The following is a 22500-nucleotide window of genomic DNA, read 5'->3' as shown; positions in this document are numbered from 1 at the left end:
AAAAGTTAAACATCATATTGATGTGAGGGATTTGGGGGTCGCTCATGGGAGATCGATCGGCTACCTCCCTGCAATGGCTATGTTCAAGCAGAATTGACCGGGGCTACCTTTCAAAAGTACTCCAAGCAGTAAAGCCTTCTTATTGATGGTAAATGTTGCATATTTTGTCATATTTCACTCAATTTTTCTTATTTTTCAATCAAATGTCTTTTTCATAATCATTTATTTTGGATTTTTCGACTTATTTTGGGAGGCTGGAATGTATCTCATTGACTTTCACATTATGAACTGTTTGCTGTTCGCGATTTCGCCGTTCACGGAAGTTTAGAGGAATGTATCAGCTTATATATATTCTTTTGGATTTGGAAAGTTATCGCACTCAACATTCAGGTCCTTTAGCTCAGTTATATCGGTAAGTACATGTTGCCAGTTCGGGTCCCGACCCGAGTCGAGTGGGTAATTTAATGTTCATGAGCTGCGATTTCTATTAGGAAAATCAACAACAACAACAGCCACAAAATACCTGTTGGTGGCGGACACACTGCCAGACCAGCGAGCGTCCACTGTGCCTCGCTGGAATGCGGGCGTGTTCAGATGCATCCCCGAGCTGAATTCCTTACCTTGTCTGGGCATAAAAGCAACTCGGGTGGGGGGGTGGATGGAATGCGAGAGCCCCCATCGACAGTGGATGAGTCACGCGGGAAGCGAGGCGCGCCCTTGATAAATAAAAAGGGAAGAGAGAGACAAAAAAACAGAGGAGGAGTAGGATGAGGAGGAGGAAGGGTGGTTGTTATTTCCACCAGTTTTTTTGAGCTTCTTCAAAGTTCCAGCTTCTTGTTGGTTCTCCGGGTGTTGTCCTCCTGTCGTCCTTCGTGGCTGGTTCTCCCGTCGTTCTCCGCTGGTCCTCCTGTGGATCTGGTCGCGCGCGAGTTCTGGGAAGTGCGCACGGAGGGTCTTCTCCCGCCAGCCTTCGCCCTGCCGACTTCGCTCGCTTGGACCTTCCGGATTGTGCTGGGAGTCCAGTAGGCCCCGGGGACCTGGTCCTCGAAGACCGCACGAGGCGGGCAGATCCCAGACATGTCTTAATAAAGACCGGCTGGTCCGATCATGTGTGTGTGTGTGTGTGTGTGTGTGTGTGTGTGTGTGTGTGTGTGTGTGTGTGTGTGTGTGTGTGTGTGTGTGTGTGTGTGTGTGTGTGTGTGCGTGTGTGGTGCCAGTCCAATAAGTAGTGAATTGTATAAGTGCCTATATATACTTGCATTTATAGAACTCGGCTGTAGGCTTTTTGCTCGTGTCTTTTTCCCCATCACCCCCATTCATTGCATTGCCTGTATGGAAATAAATGTCCCCATTGTTAAATGTCACCTGCTCATTGCATCCCTTCCTCACATTGACTGCCATGGAGCATTCGGAATAATTAGCTGGCTGATTATAAGCTGATAAAACGTACATCTGGTCCGACGGGACTTGGCGATATAAAACCGCTCGGCAATCGCATACGGAACGAGCTGCTTAAGCGGCTCGTTTTCGTGCAGGCTCCGTTGAGGTATAAACTCCCGGCATTTCTGTCTGCGCAAATAATTAGGTACATCGACAATTCGGCGATCGACCCTGTAGCGCGTGGACAGTAGAGTTGGCTGGTTTATGGTGTGTTAAAAACACCCGTAGCTGGGTTTCGGTGTTGATCCGGAAGCTGTGACTAGATTGCTCGTTCGGTGGGCGCGCGTGGCCGCAATTGGGCAAAGACGGTCGCCCGTATGCCAGACGGGCAGAAATCTACAACAATATATATATATATAGCAATATTTATATAGCAATATTTATATATATATATATATATATATATATAGCAATATTTATATAGCAATATTTATATATATATATATATATATATTTATCAATATATCTAAAACAATATATTTATTTATCAATATTTTCGACACATACACATACATATACATATATATATATATATATATATATATATATATATATATATATATATATATATATATATATATATATATATATATATATATTTATATATATATATATCCTGGTGTTGGCGCAGTGGTTAGGCCAGCGGCTTGGGATCCAAAAGGTCCTGAGTTCAAGCCCCATTGGGCCACTGAATTAATACACCAGGGGGTTGACTCAGCCTGTCATCCTTCCGAGGTCGGCGAAATGAGTACCAGTGTACTGGGCCGGTGTATACCCCGGTTAAAATAGGTGTATCATATCCCTGTGTTGTAAGAGGCGACCAGGGTTGCGTCAGGAAGGGCATCGGGCACGCGTAAAACATGTGCCAAATCACTATGCGGATCAGACGGATGATCCGCTGTGGCGACCCCGAACGGGAGCAGCCGAAAGAAGAAGAAGAAGATATATATATATATATATATATATATATATATATATATATATATATATATATATATATATATATATATATACATACAGGGTTTAAGGTTGTATTCATTGGGGGATAAATTATAAATCAAAAAAAGGTAATGTTGACACGACAGGAATTTAGTGAGGCCTCATCTGGAGTATTGTGTGTAGTTTTGGTCACCTGGTCTGAGGAAGGATATAGCTGCCATTGAGAGGGTCCAGCAAAGAACAACAACATTGATGTCGTGCCTTGCAAGAGTAAGCTATGTGAAGTGGCTGAAAGAGACAAGACTATTTACCTGAGAAAGGAGACAATTGTGAGGGTATCTGATGGAGATGGTTAAGATAACAAGGACAAATGTGTCCAAGAGCCACGTCCTAAAGGTTTTGTCTTCACCAGAAGAAGAAGAACAAGAACAAGAAGAGGAAGAAGAAGGAAAAGGAAAACAAAACAAAAACAAAAACAACTTCCGATATTTCGTCACGTGCCTTGATTAAGCCAATAGCGAGAGCCGTCATAGTGTATTTACGTATTTACGAAATAGTGTCCGAAATAAATAGTGTATTTATGAAATTACAATACAATAAATGGAATAATCTTTAAATAGTAACGTGAACTTTTCGAAACTTTAAAGCAAATGTCTGAATATATTTAAAAGTTCATGATAGACGCTCTAAAAAGGCACCCTCTATGTGAGGATGTGTACAGGTGTTTAGTATTTAAGGAGATCCGGATCCTGTACATAAAAGAGCCGAGTCCTAAAGGTTTTGTCTGAAGAAGAAGAAGAAGAAGAAGAAGAAGAAGAAGAAGAAGAAGAAGAAGAAGAAGAAGAAGAAGAAGAAGAAGAAGAAGAAGAAGAAGAAGAAGAAGAAGAAGAAGAAGAGAACAAGAAGAAGAAGAGAACAAGAAGAAGAACAGAACAGAACAAGAAGAAGAACAGAACAGAACAACAAGAAGAAGAAGAACAAGAAGAAGAACAACGCCGAGCTCTCTTCGATCCAAATAATGAAGGATTTAGACAAAATAAGTGCATAATAATATTTCAGCAGAATGGACACTTACAGGACACAGGGCCAATGTTTAAGAGTAAAGAAGAGGAGAGTTAGGACGGTAGTAAGGCAGGGGTCTTTCACTCAGAGAGTGGTGAATGAGTGGAATTGTTTCCCTGCAAGGGTAGTGGCAGAAGAGTCAGTGGATTGCTTTCAAATCAAGTTGTATTGGTATCTGGAATTAGTGGGGATGAGGGAATACAAAGATATTGGCATGATTGTGCAGGCTTGATGGGCCTAATGGCCTCCCGCTGCATTGAAGTTCCATATAATATGGTGTCACATGCCATCCATCCGTTCAGAACCATGACTGTGTGAAAGAGACGGAATGCGCTGCAGCTTCTATTCCCTGAGCATAAAAAGGTCCTAACATAAATCCCATTGAACACATCTGGGAACAAGGAGCAGGAGATGTGCAAAAGCCGACGTCTGCAAAGTAATATGCAAGAGCTGCAACAAAATCTACTCCACATTACATTTGGCAGAATCTGGATCAGGTTGTCACACATAATATCATTGATTTGATGACTTCATAGGTTCAATGCCCTGTTTTATGACAAAGGCTACATTCTGCAAGGTACTAATATATGCAATCCGGTTGATCGTGTTGATATCACAGACTGGTAAAATAAAGTTTGTTTACAATCAGGGATGTTCAATTCATTCTGGCAGGGCACCAGGTGATAGCATTTGGGATAACCATGTTACCGTGTGTGTTCAATGCAGCGGGAGGTGATGGCGTTATATAAACGTTTTGGGTTTATCTGGTTTGTTTCTTATTAAAATAAAAACGTTTCAAGAAAGTACATTCTTTATGAGGTTTATTTAATTACCAGCATTATTACAATTATTATGACAACATACAACATAACCAAATTAAAACATCTTCTCACCTCCATGGTGGTGAGACAGGCTCCCACCGTTTGCCAAAATTTCATTTCGAGCAGCTGTCTGAAGGACCAAACAACACAGTGGTTGAGAATTTGACCACAATAAATTTGGAAAAAAATCTTTCAAACCATCAATTTCATTCACATATCAAGATACATCTGAGCTTCATTTTAAAATGCATACTGAAAATTTCATTCTTTTTCACCAAAAGTAACAAAGTGTGTGAATGAACAAATAAGGCAACACACTGGCATTTAAAATTACCCAATTTTTTTTCGAAGTAAGAAAAAGGGTGCAAGAAGGAAGACTGATGGAGAATGGCAGGGTGGAGAAGAGATGAAGATGGGGGAAAAATGAGGTCCGAAATGGAAGGTGGAATGAAATCCAGAAGCGCAAGATTGAGATGCACAGAATGAGGGCAGGTGAGAGGGGGAGGCAGAAGCCATTATAAACGAGGTCGACATGTGTGGAATGACAATGGCCAGTAAGCAAAATGGCAGGAAGACTGCTACATATTTATAAATGATGGGAGAAATCAAGGACTCAAGTTAAAGAGAGACGCATTCCTACCTCGATTTGCTCATACACATGAACAGGGTCACTCAAGCCACGGTAATTGAAGGCAAAGTAGAAATATACACAGGCACCTGCATCGTATGTTTGGGTGACTCTGTGAATAATGTGATGACAATTATGCAAAATTCACATGCAAATAGAGAGCATCCTTTTTAAACAATTGTGAAGTACATCTTTCAAAGTGAAATAAATTAATCAATAAATAAATAAATAACAATATAAAACAAAAAGGGGAGTTTGTTGCATCTGCTTATTTCAATATGCTGTCACATCACTGACTGTGTGATACCTTTTTGTGTAATTATCCCCAACATTACTCGTTCTTATACCTTTCAGAAAACAACAGCACGATAATATTCCTGGCAGACAGACTGTCAGAGCCACGGGGATGAAGCAGCCCCAGGTTTGATATCATTGCTGGGCCAGATGTCTTGGCAAAGACAACACACATTCTCTATTGATGAGCACACATGCATTCATGCACACAAAAATTTGCTAGGATTAAAAGAGTACACACCTTAGTTTGCACTCTATTTACACAACATAGCCAAAAGTATGTGGACACCTGCTCATGCAACATCTCATTCCAAAATCATGGGTATTAACATGGAGTTGGTCCCCCATTGCGGCTATAACAGCCTCCACTCTTCTGGGAAGACTTTCCACTACAAGTTTGAACATTGCTGTGGGGATTTGCATCCATTCAGCCACAACAGCATTAGTGAGGTCAGGCACTGATGTTGGGCTATTAGGTCTGGCTCGCAGTCGGCGTTCCAATTCATCCCAAAGGTGTTCGATGGGGTTGTGGTCAGGGCTCTGTGCAAGCCAGTCAAGTTCTTCCACACCGACCTCGACAAACCATTTCTGTATGAACCTCGCTTTGTGCACAGGGGCCGTCATATTCGTCCGTCGGACTGACAGATGGTGAAGCGTGATTCATCACTCCAGAGAACATGTTTACACTGCTCCAGAGTCCAATGGCGGTGAGCTTTACACCACTCCCGCCAAAGCTTGGCATTGCACATGGTGATCTTAGGTTTGTGTGCGGCTGATTGATTATGGAAACCCATTTCATGAAGCTCTCGATGAACAGTGCTTGTGCTGACATTGCTTCCAGAGTCAGTTTGGAACTCCGTAGCAAGAGTTGCAACCGACGACAGCCGATTTTTCCGCGCTTCAGAATTCAGCGGTGCTGTTCTGTGAGCTTGTGTGGCCTACCACTTCGCAGCTGAGCTGATGTTGTTCCTAGACGTTTCCACTTCACAATAACAGCACTTACAGTTGGCCAGGGCAGCTCTAGCAGGGAAGAAATTTGACGAACTGACTTGTTGGAAAGGTGGCATCCAATGACGGTGCCACGTTGAAAGTCACTGAGCTCTTCAGTACGGCCCATTCTCCTGCCAATGTTTGTCTATGGAGATTGCATCGCTGTGTGCTTGATTTTATATACCTGTCAGCAATGGGTGTGGCTGACATAGCCGAATCCACTCATTAAAAGGGGTGTCCGCATACTTTTGGCCATGTAGTGTATATTGTGAAAACTTCAAAAAAGTGATTATGATCACTTTGTCATGACTTTAGTCAGGAGATTGTTATTCCTGCATTAAAAGTTGGAATTCAACTAAAAATGGCTCTTTAGCTAAAAACATTGCATCAATGAAGAATATGTGAAAGTTGGTATGTGGTGCGCCATATCACGTAAGTAGATAATTGGCCCCATATTTTTCCACCAGACAATGAACTCAGAATGCTATTGCGACTTAATTATTCACCCTTACATTTGGCAGTTGAATGAAGATGAAATTACCAGTGCATATTTCCAACAGGACAGTGCCACAACTCAAACTGCCTGTGGCTCCATGAAACAGATTCATTTCTCAGGTCCCCCTTCTCAGGAGCATTCCATTCAACGTGTTTGCAGACGATTAATTTCAAAGGGAATTTGGCCAGCGAGATCCCATGACCTTTCACCTCAGGACTTTTATCTTTGAGGAGCAAAGAAAGGCACTGTTTATGAAGCTAATCCCCCACAGTTTTCAAGAACTCCAGGAAGCCTTCACCAATTTCATCAACAATATTTCTCAGGCTGAGTCGATGCATGTCTTCACAAACAAGCAAGGATGTGTGAATGCTTGTCTGTGAGCACGTGGATGCCATTTTCAACACTTATTGTAAAAGGTAAAATGTATTTCTTAACAAGTAGAGGTACATTCAAAGTACACCGCCCCCATACCAAATAAATAAATAACAAATCCTTCAGCGTGACATTGCCGCGGTGCCTTCGGCACCCGGCGATGCTGCCGTGCAGCACATGGAGGCACGATTGGGAGGGAGTGGTGCAAAATAATTGATTGATTAATTGGTTAATTGCACAATTAAAACAAATAAATAATAATCATAAAATTATTAATTTCTTAATCAATTGGCTAATTGCATACCAAAACCACCACTATTTAAGTTTCATCCAAATCTGTAACTTTTTGAAAATTAAGTAATTCATCGAAAAATGAATAATGAATCGATTAATTGATTAATCAATAAATCAAAAATAACCTTTACAGCCAAATCACTTGTTCACAGTCATGTCCAAATATCAGCTTCTTAGCTCAAAAGGTACCTGAGATATTGCCCAGATGAGAAACCAAATAAATATATAATTAATAAATCGATAATAATTAAGTAATTAATCAAAAAATAAAAACATATTTTTGACAAAGCACATCTTCAACTCTGTCCCCAAATTTCAGCTTCCGAGCTTAAAGGAGGGCTGAGATATCGCCCGGATAAACAAAAAAAGACAGAAAGAAAGAAAAAGCAAGAAGGCAAACAACCAAACGGAGTAAAAACCGAGTACAGTACTCCCTTCCTTCGGTGCCCAGCGATGACGTCATGCATCACCTGGATATGGAATTTGGGAGCGATGTTCAAGAATTCATAATTTTGTTTATGTTGAAGTGCACAGTGACTTTTGGGTTGGTATGTTCTCGTGCACAGTGACTTTTGGGACACATTGTATAACAAGTCTGTCCACAACAATCGGCACACAGATAACTTTGGTTTATCAAATTCCCTGCATTTCACATTCACTTCAGATATCTTGCGATGTCACCATATGAAAACCAGTACACACTGACCTACATCCTCAAATAACGGCAAACCTTGTGAATTTGACAAAAATGTCCTCATGGCTTATTAAATAAATTAATCGGGCTCTGCTGAGGATTACTGAGCTCGACTAGTGACATCATCACACCATAAGATGGTGCACATGATGTGACAATGTTCTCACAGTACAAAATAAAATGTTAGCCCAGCAAACAACCAAGCCCAAGCTGATCCGGTCAAAGAATATTCTTCTTCATGCTCATGGGATCCCAGAACCGGCATGATTAAAAAATAATTTAAACACAACTTTTGCAAAGTAATGGCAGCATACAACAAAAAAAGAATACAATTTATTAAGAAAACGGTGATAAACTAGAAAGGGACTCGGTATAGTGCATACCTCCACCAAGCTGAATAGTTTACCTTTTGTATCCCACTGATAGGGCGGATCTAGATTCAGACCCTCACAAAAACTGAATCGGCTTGTTCTTGTCACCAAACCAACTCATCCACCGAATTTTGTCACAACTCAATCATCCACAATACTTTGAAATATCGTGCTGTATATCCTTTTTGGCCCCATCGCACAATGGTGCAGAATCAATTAAAGCATTAAAAAAATTCTCGTATCCAGATGCGTATTTGGATCTTCACCGAAATGGAATCAATTCATCCTTATCACACACCCAACCTGTTCACCAAATTTTTTCCATATCTGTCAACAACATTTTCAGATATCCTGCTCACAGACAGACAAACAGACAAGAAAGATGTCATACAAAGCAAACTTGCTTTATCCACAAAACAATTTTGGCTTTAAAAATAATTGGTGGTTGAATTAAATGACCAAACATCCAAATCCTCTTCAAATTTCAAATCGATTGGATGAAAATTGAGGATTTTAGAAACTTGACAATGTCGTTGACTCTTGGCATATGTTGACCTTTTGACGTTAAAAAAAAAGATAGGCTTCTTGCTCATGACGAATTCCAGCAAGTGGTGAAGTTTCGTGAAGACCGGTATAAAATTGACAAAAATTGAAGACAGTCGTTGCCAATGATATTGGCACCCTTGCACTTTTCAAATAATGCACCACTTCTTCCAGAAAATGTTTGAAATTAAAAAAAATATTTTAGCATCCACATATGTATTTATTTGGTTTGCAGTGGAACAAAAGAAGAAGAAAAAAAGCTGAAAAAGCTACGAAATCTTAGCTTATTTCACACAGAAATCCTAAAATGGCCCCTGACAATATTATTGGCACCTTTTAGAAGTTGTGAGAAAGAATTAGATTTCAAGCAGGTGATTCTCCTTTACTTTGGAATTTAATTCACGTGTGGTGAGTTTCAGGTGCCTGCAACATGAAAATCACTCATTCAACCAGTTTGATGAGAGTAAAGGAGTCCTTCTGCTGTTTTGTGTCACTGTGTGTACCGCAATGAGTATGGAGAAAAAAAAAAGAAAACCAGATAATTGAGGAGGTCAGACAAAATTGTAGCCAAGCATGGACAATCTCAAGGCTACAAATCCATCTCCAGAGACCTTGATGTTCCTGTGTCCATTGAACACGATGTTATCAGGAAGTTTAAGGCCCGCAGTACTGTAGCCAACCTCCCTGGACGTGACTGCAAGAGAAAACTTGATCGAAGATTGCAGTGAAGGATTGTTCGAATGGTGGAGAAAGCATCTCAATCAACTGCCAAACAGATTCAAGTTGATCATCAGACACAACGTACAACAGTTTCAACTCGCACCATCCGTCGCCAACTCAATGAAAGGGGGTTCTATGGTTGGAGACCCAAGAGGACCCCACTGCTGAGAGAGACATAAGAAAGCCTGACTAGACTTTGCCAAAACACACCTGAACAAGTCAAAATCCTTCTGGGAGAATGCCCTGTGGACAGATGAGACCAAATTAAAGCTTTATGGGAAAGCACATCATCTCTATGTTTACAGAAAACAAAATGAAGCCTTCAAAGAAAAGAATACCTTCCCCACAGTCAAACATGGAGGAGGTTCAGTGATGTTTTGGGGTTGCTGTGTTGCCTCTGGCACTGGATGCCTTGAATGTGTCATGGCATCAAGAAATCAGGAGATGACCAAGGCATTTTGGAGCACAATGTTCGACCCAGTGTCAGAAAGCTGGGTCTCCGTCAAAGGTCATGGGTCTTGCAGCAGGACAATGACCCCAAACACACATCAAAAAAAATAAAAAAAAAACACCCAGGAATGGTTCATGACAAAATTCTGGACTGTTCTGAAGTGGCCAGCAATGAGTTCACATCTAAATCCCATTGAACAACTGTGGGGAGATCTGAAAACAGCAGTTAGGAGAAGGCATCCTTCAAATCTGGGAGAATTGGAGCAGTTTGCACAAGAAGAGTGGGTCAAACTGCCAGTGGGAGAAGTGTAGGAAGCTCATTCATGGCTTGAGGAAATGCTTGTCTGCAGTTATTTTGTCCAAAGGCCAAATATTAAGTCTAGGGTGTCAATAATTTTGTCAATGCCATTTCTTTTTATTTTCTGATTTAAAAAGATATATTAAGTTCTGGATCAAAAACAAAGGTTCTGTAGTAATTAACAGTGAAATAAAGAATTGTGGAGACAAATTACTTTTGTCAATTGCAACTCATTTTTGGAGAAAATTGTGAGTTATTTGAAAAAAAAACTGCAAGGGTGCCAATATTTTTGGCCACGATAGCACAAACAGACAGACTAGAAATCACTCAAACAGCAAAACTTGGCAAAACAGGACAAACCAAACACAACATTGTGTGCATGTGTAACATAAATTGATGAGACAAGAGCACATGCATTAATAATAGCAACGAGACATAAAATCATTCCGTGACAGGGTTAAACGAACCCCAGTTGGTCGAAAATATTGTTATTTTTGCTTCAGCCCACTTAATTTCTGAGATATTGTATTGGCCGAAACGTGTTTTAACCATTGTGATGTTGACAGGCAAACTTTCAAGTCCATACGCTTGGGAAATCTGTTGCTTTTAGGTCATAAGTTCAACTTGGAAAGTTGTGAGAAATTTAATGGAAAACATTGTGGCGTCGAATGGAGAACATTCAGGAGTTATCACTGAAAACGTGTTTTACGTTTTGCAACATCACGTCAAAACACGTCAACCAATTTTTATGAAACCTTGTCGCAGGCCGTCACGGGGACAGTGCCTGCAATCTGTGAAAGTTTCAGAATGATTGGCTGAGCGGTTTGGGCTGTAGGCGAGTGGACAGACAGACAAACAAACCAAATGAACTGATCAATATACTTGGTGTCCAACCAATATACTTGAAAAATCTTCGATTTTCGCAAGTAACAAACAAACAGACGGGTGAAAACATAACCTCCATCCACCTCTGGTGGCAGATATAATGAGTCAGCGGAGCACAGATACTGCACCGTCTCAAGGCTTTCCTTTGTTACACAAAAACAATCATCAGTGAGTGCATTCTCGCAACTTTGCTGGTCCTTGTTCAATCTCATTTATGAAGCACGAATGAAATACAAAGCAAAAGATGAACAAAACGCATGATCACAGCCTCTTCCATCTGTTCTTATCTCCGGAACCAAATGACATGCTTCCCCTTCTTCACGTCAAGTATCCTTTCTGAATTAAAATACTTGTGCGTGCACAGTAACTTGCCTTTTCACCAAACGGATGATGTGGTCGGCTTCCATGCACACTGTTAACTGTTCACTGATAGCCATAACATCAGAACAAACATATATTTGAAACAGTTAAACGGCCTAATTTGGGTATACCAAGTACGGCTGTAACATGATTTTATGCGGCCTTGCTGACTGAATATTTGTGCTGCGAGCTGAATATTCACTGCCACAATACTTACAATGAGGGTTACAACTTCTCTCATTCCCTCACTGCCTGAACATTACACAACAAACTGAACTGGCTTGAAAGTACAAACTTAATTATTTGCATTGACTTGATGGTGCATAATTATTTTCTGCACTTGCTTGACTGAAGGAAGAAGAATATTTATGCTAAAAAGAAGTTTGTGCCACCTGGGCATCACAAACGCAGCACATTGGAGGAAAAAGATTCAACATTATATCAGCAGACAGGCTGTTCTGCTTCAGCTGAAGCATATTCCTCAAAACATGGTTTTTTTTTCTTCTTCTTCCTTTGCTGTTATTTACAGCAAGGTGTCAATGCACTCGCTGTAAGATTATGAAAACTAAACATGCTGAGCATTGTACTCACAACCTGCTCTATAAATGATACAACAGAGTCCCGTTAAATTGAACATGCAATAAGTCAAATTGCAATAACTCTAATTGCACTTTGATTAACCAATCTGGTCAAAAGCAATAGTGAAGAACAGCATTTTGGGCAAGCGCAATTAGTGCGCTCAGCTTCGCAGCATTCAACTTACATTTGCCTGAAAAGCATTTGACTTGCGCTCCACTGCATGGCTTTTTGGCTGTGTAGGGCTTAAGTTCGCAAAAAACTGGTTGTGGTTGGGAAGATCCAGATTTTAAAAAATAAATAAAGGCACCGCTTACCCAGAAAGGTGACCTGAGCCAACTGCCTGCTGCGTTGTTATATTACGTGGTGGTATCTTCACATTTGGATGTGTTTGGTTTAATACCGGTTAACTTGCATTGCACAGAGGAGCAATCAATGATCTCTGCGAAGCTGCATTGTGACAACGAATGGAGAACAAAAAACACCTCTCCATGGATGTACTTGTCTTGTGTTTGAGTCCCAACTCTGGGCTTCTGCATTTGCTTTCCATCTTGCTCTCCTGGAGGTGATGGAGTCCAAAACACTCCGTGTTATTGCGATATCTCAGCAGGAGGTTGAGGCCCAATGTCTGCTTCTAACCACTGCAAGCAGGTTGGTGGACTCTCGGTTTACTTTCGCCTCAATTCTGACATTGCTGCTCCTGCCATCTTGACATCCCTCTATCCTCCCCCAGCCAGACCAGTTCAAATAATTTCTTCCAGGATCGTATAACTGATTATGTGCCCCAATTCTCAGCTGAACAATCACCTCCATTCCTTCATGCCTTATTTTATCGTCTGTGGAACTGACTCGTATGTGTCTGTTGTCTTATGATCTGCTCAGTCTCTTATGCTTCCTCCCAAACCCAATTCTTTCTCTTTCTTTCTGTCTTTCTCTCTCTCTCCCACCCCTCTATCTTCTCTTCTCTTCTCTTTTCTTCTCTCTCCCCTATTCCTGCCAACCCCTCCCCCTTCTCTTCTTTCTGTCAATCCTGTACAGTGTTTTTGTCTCGCAGTTCACCTTTGATCCTCTGTCATTTAGGTCCTCCACAAGCCCAGATTTTGGAATATAGAAATACAAAATTAATTAAATTGCTTTGTTTGGCTCCAGACTTGTCAATGTCGAGCGATCCACATTGCACAATCTTCAACGTACTCTTGCGTTGCTGCTTGGGATTCCTTTCAGTTTGGCGAGTCAGTGTGCCAAAAGACTAAGCAGTGTTTTAGGAAACAACGTTACAAACATTTACCAATGTTGCCTTTCTTTACTTTCTTCCTCTCCTTTGTGTTTCTAGTGTTTTACATCAAGGTGTAATGCGTTTCGCTCAAGTTTTTCCCATTAATTATCGATCATCTCCAATTTATTCTTCATCTCACCTTCTCTCCCACCTTGGACTTCAAACAAGATATACACATGTAGCTCAACACATCAGATGCACCATCTGTGGTTGTCTGTGCCATAAGCTGTAGTATCTCGAACATGTTTATATACACTTCAACCTCTGTTTTCGATGTACTGTACACGTCACTGTTCAGTAGCATATGTGAAGCGTTGATTAAATTTACGTTTGAGTTGATCTAGGTTTTTATGCTCGAGATTACGCTGGCATGTACCGATTGCATGTAGCACTCACTCACAATAGCAGAGAGCAAGTGTTTGCCCTCGGGCCCCGACTTGTAATGCATGCAAGCTGGACGAGATGGGACTCAGCACGATGCAAATTTCTCTTCCACGCTTCACGTTTTAATTATCATGTTTTCTGTATTTATTTATTTATTTTTTAAAAATAGAATGCAACAATGCTTTTTAGCTGAGTTAGCAAAGCTTCAGTACACTTTGTCTTACGTAACAACAGCTGTGAGGATGTGTGGCTTCTCTATTTATTGTGTCTGTTACATGTGGTGAAACATTAATTTGTACTTTCATTTGGACTACACATTGCAAAGCACATTTGATTTATTTTATCAGAGTAAAACAGTGATACGTTAAAAAAAATAAAGAAGCATTTGTAGTTTACTACATGCGAAGAGTTCCAATACCTCAAACGATCCGTGGAATAAATCTGTCCAACCTAACAGAACTCGAGATGTGTTAATACACATACACTCATACGTACATGCACGCACTTTGTGTGTCGGTCAACAAACATTTTGATTACAGAAAATAAGTTTTGCATCTGAAGCATTCTTTGGAGTTTAAACGATGTACGTGAATGTGATAAACTCTTCAGCAGATGTCAAACATCCTCCCTTAAGACTGGTGGATTTACTTTTTAATTTGTGGTGGATTAGAACTTAGAAGTACACTTCCCTTCTGCATCACCATTGAGTTGAAGTGGTTGGATGGTTTCTTGCCTGTAGCTTTCTCCAAAGGCCACATTCTTGTTATGAGATGCCAATATATGAATTATTGAAACAAACGAAACAGTGATCGAGAAACATATTTGCAAGACAAATTGGTAAATAATGAGATAGTACATGTGACCAACGAAGTTACCATGAGGGACTGTGGTGGAAAAATTTATATTAATGTATTTTAAATTGTAACAAATGGAGTTTCAGAAATGTAACTTTTATGCTGCAAATTAAATTGGCTGTCATTTCTGGCCAAAAGACTTTTGCCCTAAATGATAAGAAATGTGTTGTTCTGGAGCAGAGTGACCGAGCTGATAAATGAACCTTTGCTGAGAAAATGTACGAAGTGGCTTTTTGTCTAAAAGACATGTCTACAGTCTGGGTGAATATCCCCCAACCTCTCTCTCATGGAAGTATAAAATGTTTTGAAAGGCACATTGTTCTCAGTACAAGCATGTGAGGAAGTATAGTTTCTCAGTGGCTTGTACTCCTTGGAACTGACCAAGTACCAAGTTAGAATAAAACTCTCTGATGTAATGTAGAAGTGAATTGAATCGGGTTGGTCTAACTGTTAACTAAAGTAAGAATAAATGAAATAGAACCAAATAATATTGCAATCAAATGGGGATTCTTAAGTTTATTGTACAAGGGAGAGAAGTGTATGGTGTATAATTAGGAAATAAATTGTTTCACAAGGAAGGACTTGTGTGGACATCAGTTTTATCAGTGTCGATAGGGTTTTTGTAGGATTTTATAATCAAATCGGACAAACGCTAAACTCTGTCTGAAGTCAAATAGGATTCCACAATCGGCCAGTTAGAATCCTTCAGGAGGACAATGATCACAACAAGGTGGGTTTAAAAAAATCCACATCAGGACAATAGCTCGAAAGGAGAGAGTAGATTTACTTTTCAAACAAGCAACTTGTACAATCAGATTATGCAGTGAAATAAAGAAGTAAACGTTGGTCACTAGACAGGAAGTATTCTAATAGGGTCCGCTCGTTATTCACCAAAGAGAGGGTGGGAGTTGTGGAGGCTTTAAAAACGGGTTTCTCATGGTCATGGTCCTCCTGCCCTCTTGCCTTCCACCAATATTACATACGTGTTCTAAGAAAATCCGACTATGGGCTATAAAAGTAGAACTTGCTGAAGCAGGTATGTGGTTTCCTAATATAATTACTCTCAAGATTTCGCCTAATCCTTAGGTGGCAACCAACAGTTGGTATCGTAAGCTTTTATCATGGCCTGTTCTATTTGGCTACAAGTCATTAGTTGGGCAGACTAATCTAAAGTATTTAATGGTACACTGTGGGGTAAGTCGATCCAGGCAAAGTGGGGCAAATTAAGCCACAGATCAACTTACCCCATGTTCTTATCACTTTTGAGAAAATAGTTCTTTGTGGTTTCAATTGTTCTTTTAAACATTAATTTGAGGGAATTTTCCTGCAGAAAATTTCAGGTTTAGTGGATTCTGAGGACACCATTTTTGTACCAAATCTAAAGGACCAAGCATATTTTCCAAGGGATAACATCGTCCATAAACTTCCAAAGCCAAAGACAGTCAGAGGATCTTGTCAACTGGTGGTTGAATGTCGCCTGAACAAATGAAATCTCACGTAGGATATGCAGTGAACTTGAACTTGTTTCACAATTTTGAATTGCATGATTGTTATTTAAAATTTAAAATTTTCTCTTTGTAACCATTTATGACAAGGTCAGTTTGATGTTTGCAATTTGTGTCATCGCATCATTTGTTAGAGTTTTAACCATCGTTGTACCTGCATCAATTGTGGCTGACCAGTAGGCTATACCAAACTCCTGAATATGTCATTATAGGTCAATAAACTGCAAAATATTGTGAGTTATATATATTTTTTCCCGTAATCACCTTTCCTTGTCATATGCAGCAGATCAACTTACTCCAAAACACGGATCAACTTACCCTTATCGATTGGGTAAGTTGAGCCACTTGAGTGTTGTTTTTTTTTTTTTTTTTTACCTCTGCCACCGAAGGTGAAGGTGGTTACGTTTTCACCCATTTCTGTCTGTTTGTTTGTGTGAAGATCTCAAAAAGTTGTGGACGGATCCGGATGAAACTTGGTGGACACGTTGGGTGTGTGACAAGGACGAATTTATTTGATTTTCGTGAAGACATCCGGATCTAAATAAGAGAATAATTTATTTTTAAAAGTGATTCTTCACCATTGAGAGATAGGGCCAAAAACGATATAGTACTGTACAGCATGATGTTTCAAAAATGTAACGGCCCGATATGTTCTCGTGGATCAGGCATTATATGGCGGAGGTATGCTCTCCACCGAGTGCCCTTGTAGTTTTTACTGCTTCATGAAGACAGTGGTGACTGATTATGACTGATTCGACATTACTGATTATGGCCCACAAATTGTGCAATTATACTTTGTGAAAAACAAGATACAAGTCATCTTTGATGATGCCAAACCTTGGACACGAGATTAACATCACCAAAAATTGGCTCAATTTACCCTCATCTTGCTGAGTAGATTTTTGCATCTATTGCTAAAATGAGAAGCATCTGTGTCTGTGTGAGTGTTTTTAGATATAGCTATGTAGGAAGGAGTGTGTGTGTGTGTGTGTGTGTGTGTGTGTGTGTGTGTGTGTGTGTGTGTGTGTGTGTGTGTGTGTGTGTGTGTTTGTATATATATATATATATATATATATATATATATATATATATATATATATATATATATATATATATATATATATATATATATATATTGTTACGGATCTGGAAAGGATATGCATTCAAACATGCAAATGTCCCAAGAATCAGTTATTCCGTGAAGTGCATGTGAGACAGGTTCCTTCCTTTTGTCTAGTGGGAGAATCAAAGGTGTGCGTTGCGATGCCCTTTTAGGTAGGTTATTACATCTGACGACCATCCAACAAACCATTTAACGACCATCCAACAAACCATCCAACAAAACATCCAACGAACCCTCCAACGATCATCCAACAGACAATCCAACAACCAACCACGGTACCTTCCAGTGCTTGCAACTCCCGCCTCGCTGGCCACAGCATACGGGGCAAAAACGCCCAGTCCGCCATTCCTTTGCGCTTCTACAAACGTTCCTTTTCAACATTGGATCTTCCCCTTGATGAGTCCACACACGTGGAGGGGGTTGGGCCTCCTGGTTTCGCAGAGGCCCCGCCCAGAAAGGGTGGACCCCATGAAGACCCTGTCCAATCTGGGCAGACCACCGGTGATGTCTGTTTCACCGAGCCCCCACCCCGTTCGGGGAGGTCCATAAAAATACGACGCAATCTTGAGAGGGGAAGTTTTTTGGAGGAGTTGAGTTGGTTGGTGTGCGCCGTGCGGTTTGAGCTGGAGTCTGGGGCGTTCGAGTGGAGATCTGCATTTAGCTGGCGTTCGTTGGAATTTTCCTGGGTCCCGTCCGCGACCCTGATCTCTGCCCTGGGACTCCGACTGCTCCGCTCGGGTTCCTCCACGGGCACGAGCCCCACGCATGTGACTGTGGGCCGAGACGCACGACCATTAGTAGGTGCTGAACCACGGAGCACCCCCTCCCTTCAACGTGCAGTTACCCAAGGGAACTGCGACCCCCAGATCGTCTCTCCCTCTCTGGCTGCGGGGGTCTTTTAATAAATCATATGAGTGTGCATCTGAGTGTGTGGGCCCGTCTTGTAAGTTGAAACTGTTGAAGTGTTTATTCCATCATTGTAAATTCTTGCTTGTATATTCCACGATAAGTCTTGCTCTGTGTCTTCTTTATTGTAAATGAATTACTGTAGAAATGTTCCCAGTTCGCTTCCGTCATTTCTTTCATTTGCCAGCATGGCTCAGATCTGAGTTTTAGCCGGGTGTTTATACCCGATAATCCGCTCATCCGAGCCGGCACGGCTTTGGCAATTCTGCTCGACTGCACCAGAACCGGAGTTGGTAGTCGGTAGTTGGAACTCTACCACAGTTGGTAGAGTGACCCGGTTCGAGCAAGACATGCCGAGGGCGTGGTTCCCCAGTCGTTGAAATCACATAGTTAATTAGTAAATTGGTTCAAGACAAAAAGACCCTACGCGACGCGGTTGAGATATTGGCGTCAACGGTCGGTGAAGCGACCCGCCGTCTCGTGGAATTATCCAGAGCGACGGCCAACAATTCCGGGGAGTCTGCTGGGAGACGACGTAACCTCCCCCACCTCGTGGTTGGTCTCGCCACCGGTCCCTGGCCCGCAACAATATATATATACCTCGTATGTACAGAGCGTCCGTGGTGCCGAAGCAGTTTCCTTGGCTATTGGGCATAATCCTGGACGGGTCGCCACTCCAACGCAGGACACTCGAATGACTCAGTCATCCCAGCAAGCTGGTACTCATTTTGCCAACCTCAGAAGGATGGCAGGCTGAATCAATCCCCTGGTGAAGTAATTCAGCAGGCAACGAGGTTTGAACTCAGGACCCTTGGATCCCAAGCTGCCACCCTAACCAATAAGCCAACACCAGGCATATATATATATATATATATATATATATATATATATATATATATATATATATATATATATAGATATATATATACACACACACACACACACACACACACACACACACACACACACACACACACACACACACACACACACACACACACACACACACACACACACACACAGTGAGTCAGACGTAGCGCCCAATTTCTGTCAGTTGACTGTTTGTTTGCCATTGGTATTACAGTGTACAAGAAGGTAGAAATAAATGAATGACATGTTTATGTAACCATTTATTCAAGAAAAAATAATAACAGAACTGTACCAAGCTGTTTTACTTGCAATTTTAAAAGTGCCCTCCCTCATGATCGAAGCACAATTGCAGTCGAGCAGGCACAGCGTGGCACACACATCTGCAGAGTTCGATATCAATTTCCTCAAACCTTGCAGTGATTTGAGCCTTCAATTCCTGAATGGTACGAGGCTTTTCACGACAAACAAGGTCTTTCATGAGCCCCCAAAGAAAGAAATCTGGAGGTGGAAAGTCTGGGGAGCGTGCCGACCACTCGATCGGACTGTGGCGGCCAATCCCCTTTCTGGGAAAGTTTTCATCAAGCCACTGACAAACATAACGTCCATAATGAGGTGGAGCTCCATCATGCTGGAAATAACAGTCCTGATCTTGTACCCTGGGCCAAAAGCAGGTTTGCAGCATATCCAGGTAAATTTCTGCAGTGACAGATCCCTCAAAGAAAAAGGGTCCAATTATCCCTAATGGAGTTATGGCTGCCCAAACTCTCACTCCAGGTAAATTTACCTCCTTCTCAACTGCCACTCTTGGGTTATTCGTAGCCCAGTAGACACCATTGTGTCTGTTAATTGTGCCATTAAAGGCCCAGTCACACCTTGATGTTTTAGCCAACGTATGCCGATTTTTGAATTTTTTTTCTAAAACGCTGGCACACGTTGAATACGTTATGGGAAATTTTGATAACATTGAGAGAACACTGAAAAACACTGCCATACGTCGTTGTACGTTGGCTTTAAACATTGTACTTTTTGGTTGTCCTCAAATTTTTTCATGCTTGAAATTTCACGACGTATACCGGCGTATGACTCACACGTTCCACTACGCTGGCCACAAGTTGTATGCACGGTCTGCGATCGTTGACAGACGTCTACACATGCTACTTGTAAGTTAATCATAAGTTGAGACAGGCCGAGGTAATGTTTAGCGTACCCGAAACTTATTTCTAACCTATGATTAACGTGTTGTTGGCACGTTACGCGATCGTTGCCACACGTCGACAGACGTTACTTTTAAGTTACTCATAGGCTGAAAGACGTCGGTATAATGGATCGTCCTTGCGTCAGCGTCCACGGCCACGGCCAGGACACTTATTTGCAGCTTTCTTCAAACTTTTCTTCGGCATGACGAGGATGTTCACACTTCGATGTCTAGCTTGGCTATGATTCCAATTGTCCATCGGCAGCGTCTATTTAAAATAGTCGAGTTTGAGCGTTTTAACACGTTCAGAAGAAACGCTTCAAATTTCAAAACCCCAGCGTCAAAAAACAAAGGCGAGTGAAAGCAATTTAAATCGTTCATTGTAAACAATGAAAATAGCTGAGTGGTACCGTTTAAAAGTCGTTGAGTGTAAAAAAAATCCAATTGTTCAGCGCCAGCGTCTACTTTCAATAGTGGGGTTTGAGCGATTTAGCACGTTCAATAGAAACGATTAAAATTTCCGAGCGCCAGCGTCAAAAAACAAAGGCGAGTGACAGCAATTTAAATCGTTCATTGTAAACAATGAAAATAGCTGAGTGGTACCGTTTAAAAATCGTTGAGTGTAAAAAAAATCCAATTGTTGAGCGCAAGCGTCTACTTTCAATAGTGCAGATGCAGCCATTTAAATCGTTGAGTGGCAGTCTATGAATACAAACCCTACGACACCGGCAAAGATAAACTGCCGCACGATATGGATAAGTTAGGCTATCGTTGGGCATAGTTTGTGAACGCCGGCTTCACGATAATTATTCGTTGGTATATCGTATCTATAAGTAATCAAAGCGCTCTATGCACATTATTAGTTCATTGTGCATTTGTCCAACCCGTTATGAATAGACCTAAATCATAAAAACAAGCCATAGCTCATTGTTGAAAAAGCCCCATAAAAAATTAGCCGCGAAGAACTTCGAACAATGGTGAAAAGATGTCTCCTACCCGTGGACACGCGGATGCAAGGACGATCCATCATAACCCACACCCTCCTCCTCACACTCACCTACTACTGCCAACATGAACAAACTACTACTAATACTAATACTAATACTGATACTGATACTGATACTGATACTGTTACTGCTGACATGGAAATCGACTCAAAAAGGACTCGAAAACACTGTTGGGTTCCCCTTTTATGAGCAGCATTTTTATATACCAATTCCCAAAACCGCTGGGAACACGTCTTTATATGGCAGTTGTAAGCTAGAAACACGTTCATTTTTTTTTTTTGTCGACCGGAAGACGTCATTGGAATACGTCTACATACGTCGATGTGTGTTGGGACTACGTAAAGAATTGGTTCAAAGCACGTCAAACATAAGTTAGAAATAAGTTTCGCGTAAAAAAGACATTACCGCGACGTGTTTTGACTTATGAGTAGCTTATAAGTAGCCTTTGTGGACGTGTGTAAGCGTCCGCATATCGTGTGTAAAACTTATCCCCATCGCATGCGGAACGTGTGTCATACGCCGAGTACGTCGTAAAATTTTGAACATGTTTAAAATTTCTTGACGTACTCTACTTACTACGACGTATGATAGCGTACTTTAGCGTTCTACTCACGCATACCAAACTTACTCATACCGTATTTGACGTGCCCCAACGTTTTAGACACATTTTTCTTAGGTCAGCATACGCTGGCAAGATCACCAAGGTGTGACCGCGATGTTGTCACTTCCATTTCTACGGCAGTTATGATTCGAATCGTTGTGCGTCAGCCTTTTAATAGGCTACGTCACGACATCGTCGGCGATGCGTGCAACGCGCTATGCCTAAGTTCGACTATCGGCACATGACTCTATATATATATATATATATATATATATATATATATATATATATATATATATATATATATATATATATATATATATATATATATACATATATATATATATATATATACATATATATACATATATATATATATATATACATATATATATATATATATATATATATATATATATATATATATATATATATATATATATATATATATATATATATATATATATATATATACATATATACATATATATATATATATATATATATATATATATATATATATATATATATATATATATATATATA

The 22500-nt window shown here is 40.7% G+C and overlaps 1 protein-coding gene across 4 annotated transcripts in view; it reads right to left on the bottom strand.

Annotated features, from left to right (window-relative positions):
* The window catches only part of AGPS (alkylglycerone phosphate synthase), a 334856-nt gene that overhangs the window by 32534 nt on the left and 279822 nt on the right, over positions 1-22500 (bottom strand). For 2 of the 4 annotated variants that reach the window (XM_085869958.1, XM_085869959.1), the window contains exons 18-19: positions 4903-5002; positions 4335-4392 (exon numbers count right to left, since the gene is read on the bottom strand). The exons of 1 other annotated variant lie outside the window; for it this stretch is intronic. In XM_085869958.1, coding sequence (XP_085726084.1) covers positions 4335-4392; positions 4903-5002 — 158 coding nt within the window. Of the gene's footprint in view, positions 1-1259; positions 1329-4334; positions 4393-4902; positions 5003-22500 lie in introns of all 4 variants that reach the window. One more of the 4 variants, XM_085869957.1, reaches the window with a different exon arrangement.

Source organism: Eptatretus burgeri, chromosome 2 (assembly GCF_056783735.1).
Source record: "Eptatretus burgeri isolate ZD-2024b chromosome 2, Ebu_testis_v1, whole genome shotgun sequence".
Lineage (NCBI taxonomy): Eukaryota > Metazoa > Chordata > Myxini > Myxiniformes > Myxinidae > Eptatretus > Eptatretus burgeri.
This window is presented reverse-complemented; position numbering and strand designations above follow the sequence as displayed.